The 9,627-nt window shown below is 42.8% G+C and overlaps 2 protein-coding genes across 2 annotated transcripts; one reads left to right on the top strand and one right to left on the bottom strand.

The window, feature by feature from the left end:
- Positions 1 to 9: 9 nt before the first annotated feature.
- LOC109863575 (hydroxysteroid dehydrogenase-like protein 2) lies at positions 10 to 1,675 on the bottom strand. The gene is made up of 4 exons (XM_020443857.1): positions 1,302 to 1,675; positions 937 to 1,100; positions 628 to 841; positions 10 to 314 (listed from the first exon to the last, which is right to left on the bottom strand). The coding sequence occupies exons 1-4, from the start codon at positions 1,313 to 1,315 to the stop codon at positions 44 to 46; spliced, it is 663 nt and encodes a 220-aa protein (XP_020299446.1). The 5' UTR covers positions 1,316 to 1,675; the 3' UTR covers positions 10 to 43.
- Positions 1,676 to 2,223: 548 nt separating this feature from the next.
- On the top strand, positions 2,224 to 9,222 carry LOC109863588 (alsin-like). The gene is made up of 13 exons (XM_020443890.1): positions 2,224 to 2,951; positions 3,053 to 4,948; positions 5,054 to 5,423; positions 5,503 to 5,704; positions 5,797 to 5,977; positions 6,063 to 6,229; positions 6,350 to 6,459; positions 6,555 to 6,766; positions 6,856 to 7,404; positions 7,507 to 7,683; positions 7,793 to 7,958; positions 8,048 to 8,230; positions 8,321 to 9,222. The coding sequence occupies exons 1-13, from the start codon at positions 2,608 to 2,610 to the stop codon at positions 8,366 to 8,368; spliced, it is 4,605 nt and encodes a 1,534-aa protein (XP_020299479.1). The 5' UTR covers positions 2,224 to 2,607; the 3' UTR covers positions 8,369 to 9,222.
- Positions 9,223 to 9,627: the final 405 nt, after the last annotated feature.

Genomic DNA, 9,627 nt, shown 5'->3' on the forward strand with positions numbered 1-9,627 from the left:
AAAAAAAAAAAAAAAAAGCGCGATATCTCAATAAATTAATCTTTTAACGTACGTAAATTTTTGAAACAACAGTGAGATATATTTGCTCGCCGTAATCTCTCAGAATACCTGTTCTGGGCCAAACGGCATTAACCGCAATGCCGTCGGATTTAAATTCCTCGGCCATACCGAGCACGCACATAGACATCCCGTATTTGGCCATTGTATAAGCAACGTGATTTTGAAACCAAACTGGCTTCATGCTAAGCGGCGGGCTCAGGTTCACTATGTGAGGGTTTGTACTTTTCTTTAAATACGGTATACACACTTTCGATCTGGAACACAAGTTCGTTCACCTGGTAATAATCTATGAAACGCAATCTTTGTGGAGCATGTATGCAAGACTGATATGTAAAAAAAAATACATGTGCTTGTTGTATAAGCGTACGTAAATTAGCTCTGTAAAAAACGACATATATTTTTTATATTTAACGACGTATATTTTTTGTATATTTTTTGTGGCCGAAGAATCCATTAAATGTGTGTGTGTCCCTCTCTCTCTCTCTTTCTCTCTCTCTACATTGGTAATTATTTTTTTTCTAAAACATTAACCATTTTTTTATACCGACGGAGTTCAACTATACTTACACAAGAAATGTTCCTCTCGCGTTGATGTTATTCATCAAATCGTATCTCTTCATGTCGGTTGCGAGTGTGCCTGTTAAAGAAATAGCGCTCGCGTTATTAACAACAATATCAATACCACCGAACTTGTTGATGGCATTCTCGACCGCGGCAATTACTTGCGTCTCATCGCGTATATCCACCACACAAGGTAAAGCTTTGCCACCGGCTGCTACAACTAAAAAACAAAAAAAAAATCCATAAAAATTCACGAATGACGCATTAGAAAGTTTTTGCAATAACAAACAAATTAACAAGCGTGAACAAAGTTACCTTCGTCAGCTGCTGTGTAAATAGTGCCCGGTAGTTTCGGATGCGGTTCAGCGGTCTTTGCGGCTATAACAATATTTGCACCATCTCGAGCAGCTTTCAACGCTATGCTCTTTCCAATACCTCTGGAAGCACCTGTGATAAATATGGTGCGACCAGCCAATTTCCTGCGATCCAATGTGTTAAAAGAAAACGAAAAAGATCAGTTTCTATAAAACTAGAAATATATAAAGAACCGATCTAAAAAATCAGCTTCTTTTTTTCAATGATATATAATTTGTGCGCGTACATAATCTTGATCGCAAATTGTTTCAATATACTTGTGTTATGTAATTTATGCAACTGTTATTATTACAAACTACGCTTACCCCGTATTAATCATGTTTTCTTTATAATATGGCGAGCACCAGTGTGAGATTGTGCGATGAAGAAAAGATGAAGAAATTAAAAAAAAAAAAAAAAGTAAATTAAAAAAAGACCCTTATCTCTCACGTCACGTTGCCGAAATAACGAGAAAGATCCCTTTTAAACGATCGTCCTTTTAAATGTCAACATCTCTCGCTTTGCGGAGTTCAAAGTTCGCACACGTAAATTGTGACAAATGTTTCACGCAACGTCACTACGTGTCGATTCTCCAAGTCCAAAGTTCGTCATTTCTTATATAGAGCGCATTCCAATCACTGATGCAAGATCGAGCAGAGAGCAACAACGGCAGCATCGAAGCGGTGGGGGCACGCACACAAGCGAGAACTGCCGTCCGTGTGCGCACACGGATGGGGCGGTTCTCGCTTGTGTGCGTGTCCCCACCGCTTCGATCTCTCGTTGCTCTCTGCTCGATCTTGTAACTCTGATTCCAATGGGTGCCGTTCAAACAACTCAACGGTTGAGAGATCATCACTTACGATAGGACTATTCTTCAAAATCTGCTGCGGTTCCAAAAGTATTAATCCAATCAGAAGTAATTATCTCTCTCAACCGTTGTGCAACTGTTGAGTTGTGTCTGAACGCACCCAATTATCATAGATATTTAACGTCACAAGAGTAGCGCACGAGACGGCGCGTAACGAGACGAAGTACAGTTAAAAGCCCATTCTACACGTTTAGGCGCAAGCGCAAACGCGAGCAGCAGGTCTCGTGGACTAGCGATCAATCGCGTTGGTCAATTTGGCCGATTCGGTCGGCGCGATTGGTCAGTTCGTCCGCGAAACCCGCCACCACGCGTTTTGCGCGTCATTTAAAAACGAGCTTTAAATCCCTCAAGTCGGTCACCTGATTCCGTTCCCCTATCGAGTTCCCTTCACATCCGCCCGCGCGCACGACTTTACCTCGTGTATATGTAGGAGCCACGCACACAAACCACCAAACCACGATGATGGGGGAACTATGGAACGGGTGATTGTCCAGAGTGTCAGCCCACTGATATCCTTATCAGTGAGTATTGACCAACAATTGCGTGTCTCTGTTATCCGTCTGATATAAAACGGAATGTTCGATCATGTCACCGCGAAGGTATTTAGCATCACGTCCGCGGAAGTGTTTCCCGAAAGGAATGATATCGCAAATTACGTGACATGGCGTGATTCGGTCACGCAGCTAAAGTAGAATTTTGCAAGGGCGTGTGGAGGAGGAGGTTATGCGAACTCTTTATTATATCTGTCAAACGCGTTAGCAGCAATGGACGAGCACATGCATTTGTGGCGGGACGCCAACAAGTTGTCGTTCGCATTCGAGGACAAACCGAACGGTATCATTTCCAAGCTCGTCGCCGTTAGAGATCACATTTTTTTAACGACCACGAGCAACGGTCTTTATTACGGCGAGGTGTCGTTCTCGGAGACCGCGTCGCCGAGACTCGCCGTGTTCAAACGATCCGGTCTCGACGCCGTCGACGTAGCGTCGAATTCCGAACATTTGTTCGTTGTAAATACAAACGGACACGTTTTGAAAGTAAATCCCGAGAATATGGGCGTTGTGGACACGATAATAATCAAGGAAGAAGTGAAGTATTGCAGCCACGGGTACGTCTGTGTTGTTGTCTTTTGTCGTTCGTTGTTTGTATTTTGTGATTTTTTTTTTTTTTTTAATTTGAATTCGAACAATGAACTCTTTGACTCCGCAGATACAAGGACAACGAGGTGGTGAAGGTGAAGTCTGTTGCTGTGAGCGATCACGCGGCGTTGTTTGTCACCGAAAACGGACAGCTTTGGGCTAGCGGCAATCAGCCTCAAATAGAGATAAGCAGCGCAGAACCAAAGAGAGTTGGATTCTTTCGAGGAAAGACGGTGTCCGAGGTCGCTTGCGGTTCGAATTTCAATGTAGTTACCGTTAGAAAAAGTAATAAGCTCATAAAAGACGACACCGACAGCGAAAACGATTCGGAGGAAGAAGTATTTGTTAATTCTTGTCCGCAATGTCTGAACAACGTTAGGCTGAGTCCGGGCAGTGTGACGTCTTCGGACACGTGTCTCACCGGTCCTCACGCCCAGCAGTTCAGCGAGGATCGATCAACAAACTCCATTAGCGCTTTGTCCACCGCCAGCAAAGAACATCTTTTTCTGCCGGAGATAGACAAGAGGGAACAGTATTCTTCCGGTATTGTTGAGAACGGCGAGGATTGTCTCGGTAATTTGACGGATTGCGAAAAAGGCGAGAAGAAGAACGTTATATTCATAAACACCGAGACCGCTCGGCAGTTTCTAACCAGACAGTTGTCTTGGGTCTCGTCCTACGGGAGCGCCAAGGAGGACATTCCTTTGGAGAGCGTCGATCGATCGACCAGATTGATCAAGCAAAATGTATCGACTGTGGCGAACTTGGTTTACGAGGGAGTGAAAAATGTCGGAGGCAAAGTCGTAACTTTATCCAGACACATGAGCGGAAGTTCCGATATCAACGAGTCCAAAGCTGACAGCAACGAGCACTTGGAAGAACAGGGAATTATTTACGCCAAACCCGCCACGACCAGTTTGGCGTTGAGTCTGCGATGCGAGGAGTTTCCTTGGTCGTCGAGCACGGGTTCGTCGGAACACGAATTGTCTCAGCAAGGATTGAACGAAAGAATCAACGCGCTCTCTCGCACCGGCAGCAACATACTGGGAACAGAACTCTGGACATGGGGCGACGTGCATTACGGACAGTTGGGAACGGGTGATATAATTAAACGAACGCATCCGGTATTGGTGGCAAAGCTCAGCAATACCGGGATCCGGAAAATTTCCTGCGGTGCCTTTCACGTGCTTGCTTTAACATTGGACGGTAGAGTGTTCGCATGGGGACGTAACAACTTCAAACAGGTCGCGTTGCACAGCACAATAGATCAGAGCGCTCCTCAGTTATTCGCCACAAAACTATCTTCCGACGAAAGAGCCATCGATATGGCAGCTGGTAACTTCCATAGTCTGATAATGATGCATCACGGATTGTATTTTATGGGCCAGTCGAATAAGATCGGCGATATGTTTCAACTTGACGTTCAAACGAAAGAATCGAGCAGATCTCCGAGAGAGATCTTCAGTTCCGGACGATACACTTGTTGTTCTGTGATAAACGAGCCGGCAATAAATGTCGCGGAGAATCTGATAAGCGATCAGATCTTTCTCGAGGAGATGTTGACTGTTTATCAAAATCTCATCAGACCGTTTCAGAAGAAGAGCGTGGGCGCGACTCAGGAAGCGAATGCGTACGAGACTCTGTGTCGTTGTTACGCAGAACTGATGAATTTTAATGTATTGAACGTTACGAGTTTGTGGGATTATTTCAATCACATCGGAGAGGCGTACGAAATCGCGATTGTTGCCAATATAGAGGAATTTACCGCGGTGTACAAATATTATTTAAATGCTATTTGCGACGTTATGTCCCTCGGCGGTTTTGTGCATATTGCGAAACTTGTTGAAGTGCCACAAGTAGTATCGAGTATATTTGTAGATAGTTTGAAAAGTAGCGATGTAAAAAGAAACAGCAAGGATGTCATTGTGACAATGGCGTTGCAGCATCCTTTGTGCAACCTGAACAGGTATATGTCGTCATATGTCGCGTGAGATTTTCACACACGATTTTTACTTAATGAAATTTTTATATACCATAACATATATATAAAATTTATATATTAAAATTTTAGATATAAGGATACGATTCACAGTTTAATAAAAAGCAACGGAACAAGAATGGGGATCGAACGGTTGCAAGAGGCTCTCATAAAATGGGAGCAGGTGCACGACGAACAAGAGAGACGTCAAAAGGAGGCGGAGGTCACGAAGTCGTTTTGGGAGAACTCCGGCAAACTGGGAGAATCGTTGAGGTCGCCCAACAGAAGACTTGTCAGAGAATCAAAGGCGTATCCACTGTCGATATACAATTCCGGCAGATTCTCGTCTCATTGGTTTGTCCTGTTGACGGATATTTTTATACACGTTACCGGAACCACACACACGGTCCATTCGCTGCGAACTTTATGGGTGGAACCTCTGCCTGATTCCGAAAACATACAGGTGCGAAATTGAATTGCGCCTCACGCAACTCTAACGTGTAAATTGCTTGATGTAAAAAAATTTTGTTTTTTTTTTTCAGAACGCTATATCGATTGTTACGCCAGAAGATAATTTTATATTGTACACCCCCACTCCGCCTGAACGTAACGACTGGTTACACGCGCTACAAAATACCATAAAGTGCTGCTTGCAACGAGTGATCGGAATTGTGCCTCCTTTAGCACGCTCGAGCTCGTTTACGTTTACAAAACACAGCGTCTTCAAAGACGCAACTTACACCGGTTTGTGTGTAAAATAATATATTAGCGAAAAAGTATCTCGCGCGTACTCTCTCTCTCTCTCTCATTTAATTTTAAATCGCGTCAATTGACAGGTCGATGGCTTAACGGTAAACCGCACGGTTCTGGAAAACTGGAGTGGTCCGACGGTCGTTCGTACGTCGGTCAATTTCACAAGGGAATTATTCATGGAACTGGAAAGATGGAAATTCCGACGCAGGGCGTTTACGAGGGCCAGTGGAAGGACGGTCAGCAAAACGGATACGGAACGATGAAGTAAGAGAAATAAATTTGTACGTATTTTTGGGAAAATTGATTGAAAAATTAATGAAAAAACAAAAAAAAAACAAAACAAATCTAGATACGCCAATGGAGATTTTTACGAAGGATATTTTAAAGACGGATTACCTCACGGCCACGGTGTGAAGAAAGAAGGTCACTTTATGGCGTCGGTCGCGTCTGTTTACATCGGAGAATGGGCCGGCGGTGTCAAGCAGGGATATGGAATAATGGACGACATTATGACAGGTATGAAGTATTTGTTGTTGTGCTTAGGCACAAGTGCCTAAGCTGTGAATCTTTTGACGAAGCGCAATATCGAAATTGCACAACGAGACTGTGACTCTGATGCCATCTTTTTAATCGCAGGTGAGAAATATCTCGGATCGTGGAGCAACGGTATGAAACACGGAAACGGTTTGATTGTGACCCTCGATGGCATTTATTACGAGGGCGCGTTCACGCAAGATGTTCTCACGGTAAGTACACACGCGTGTGTCTCTAAATAGAAATTTTTATTTCCGATTGTTTTTTTTTTTTTAATCATCACTCTATCGTCATCTTTGTATTGCAGGGACATGGAGTAATGGTGTTTGAGGATGGTACGCATTACGAAGGTGAGTTCAAGTCGGCGGGAATATTCTGCGGAAAGGGTATATTGACGTTTCGAAGTGGCGACAGATTGGAGGGCAATATGAACGGCGCTTGGAACGAAGGCGTTAAAGTTATCGCCACGTTGCACATAAACAAAGCTAACGGAACTGCACAACCAAATTCGAAGCCAGCGTAAATATCTGTGTTACACGCATGGGAGACACTCTCGTACTCTCGTTTATACGTTCATTCATTTTTTTTTTTTTTTTTTTTTATTCCAGGTCCTTCGGAAAATTATGCGTACCTCCCGATCAAAAGTGGAAAGCCATATTCAAGCAGTGCTATCAGCAGCTCGGCGTCTCCGAGACGATCGCCAAAGGTACTAACGAGAAGTCCGATACGCAAAGAGTCTGGCAAAATGTCGCCAGCATAATAACGAAGTCCCATCAGAGAACGTTGCAACGAAAGAAGCTCTCGGCCAGTGTTCCAAACGCGAAGGAAAGAAACAGCGAGACGATCGATCAGCTGGACAAGATCCCGTGCTTCGAACGGGACAAACTCACTCCTCAGACCTACAACGAAATTCACAAGTATTTGGTGAAAGCTTTCGAGAGTCCGCATCATCCGCTGGGCGCTCTTCTGACGGAGGTGGCTGCGGTATACACAGCTACGTACGGCGGGGTGCGAGTCCATCCGCTATTACTCAGCCACGCAGTTTCGGAGCTTCACAGTATCGCGACGAGGATATACGAGATCGTGCTTCTTCTGTTTCCGGCTCTACCGCGCTGCGGCAAGGAATACGTTCTCGAGGCCAACGACAAGGAGGAAGAGTGGGTATCGTCGAGTTCGCGAGAACGATTATTCGCGTATTAATGTAAAATGTTATTCGCAAGAATTGCGCAAAGGAATAATTTGAAGACGTTCACTTTCAGGCAAGTCATAAGCGCGGCCGCGATACTTCATCCGATATTACTGCCACGTGTACATTCAGCGCTTTTTGTATTATATGCCTTACACAATAAGAAGGAGGACGACGCGTACTGGGAAAGATTGATGAAGTGGAACAAGCAGCCCGACATCACTCTGATGGCCTTTCTCGAGATTGATCAGTAAGTGACAGAATCAGTGGTGATATAATACCATCATCACTTTTAGTGAATTATATGTGTGTGTGTGTTTGTCGTACTTGTGTAACGTGAAATTTTCATAAAATTGCAGAAAATTTTGGAAAACTACGAACGTAATAAACCTCACTGATACTTCGTTACCTCAACACGAGCCGTACTTCAGTAGTGCTATAGAAACTTTACAGCAGCTTAAGACAACTTTCTCGCCTTTGGAAAAGTTGTTGGTAGTTAGAAACACATTTGAACAAATGACGCAAGTAAGAACGTGCGGAAGTCAGGTTTGATGATTAAAAAAAAAACAAAAAAAAAAAATTCGCGCTCACACTTATCGCATGTTCGTCAACAGGTAGTACAAAAACAACTGGGATCTACATACTTATGGACGATGGACGAACTGTTTCCGGTATTTAGTTTCGTTGTCGTTCGCGCTAGCGTGTTGCAGTTAGGAAGCGAGATACACTTCATCGAAGACTTCATGGAGCCGTATTTGCAAAATGGCGAGCTCGGTATTATGTTCACCACTCTCAAGGTACGGGATAACAAAATGAACGAAACAAAAGAAACTTTTGAAAGATTTGCAAAGACGCGACCACTCACATTGAAAACTTTTTTGTTACAGGCGTGTTACTACCAGATACTGCAAGAGAAAATGAACATGGGCGATTGAATTTGCGGATATACATATACAGTATAAATGATTACGTTTCAAATATGTAAGCATGATATATATTGGATTGAAGTAATATCGCGTTTATTTTCAAAACAAAATCATTACGGCAGGATAAAGTGCGCGTGAATGCATCAAAGATATTATTAGTACGACGATTGAAAAGTGATATAAATATTGCATTTACGATGCGAAATCTTGTTTGTACGAAGAGCCAAATTAGCAACATATCAGTTCGTTATAAATGTCAGTTTGAGACATTCGGCGAATTTTTATAATGTGTGTATGAGTTAGATGCGAAACCTCTCTTAGTTTATACTTCTTAATTTCTCAAACCGCGTCGAATACCCGTGAAGTGCACATATAGTTTAATATTGTGATGTAAGAAGTTGAGAGTTACCTTGTTTTCACACACATCTGAGATTAGCTTGTGACGGAGCAGTTGTTTGATCAATTATGTAGATTGTTTACACAATCGAACCGAATTTGTCAAACTTGTACAAGAATCAGAATGTTTCAAAATTTCTTCCCGCATACGTACGCGATTACGTACAACTGCAACAAGTATTGTGCAACAAAATTAGGTTTTTGGAATACTCGCAGGTATTATTTTACATGTGATACCATACAACGTGTATGTGTTCTTCGAATCTGTGTATTTCCTATTTTTACTTTATTTCCATGTACACACAAATGTAATATATTAATGAACATAGTGTCCATCAACCAATAATGTATGTACCTGAAACATTCTCTATATAAATATATATATATATATATATACACATATATATATATATATATATACAAATGTAATAATTCCGAAGTTAATTCGAGTTTGTGTTGCCCGATATATTTGTCCTGAATTTGTAATTTTTATGTATCGTTATAAAAAATTATATAACTTTTGTTTTACTACATATTTTGTACACTTTTTCTCTCTCTCTCTCTCTCTCTCTCTCTTTATTATTTATTATATATTTATAATATTATACTTTATATTGTATTATATGTATTATATACATACTACAGTAATGTCACTGACCTCCGCCGTGCGACTTAGGCGGGGTCACTGACCTCGGCCGCGCGGCCTTGGCTGGGCACTGCCCTTTGGCGCGCGGCCTTGGTGGGGGAAGGGGTAACTGACCGCGGCCGCGCGGACTTGGCAGGCCACTGACCTCGGGCGCGCGGTTTTGGTGGGAGAAGGTCAATGACCTCGGTCGCGCGACCGCGGCGGTGTTACTGACTTCGGTCACGTG

The sequence above is a fragment of the Pseudomyrmex gracilis genome, unplaced genomic scaffold, assembly GCF_002006095.1.
Source record: "Pseudomyrmex gracilis isolate BER0280 unplaced genomic scaffold, ASM200609v1 scaffold_11, whole genome shotgun sequence".
Lineage (NCBI taxonomy): Eukaryota > Metazoa > Arthropoda > Insecta > Hymenoptera > Formicidae > Pseudomyrmex > Pseudomyrmex gracilis.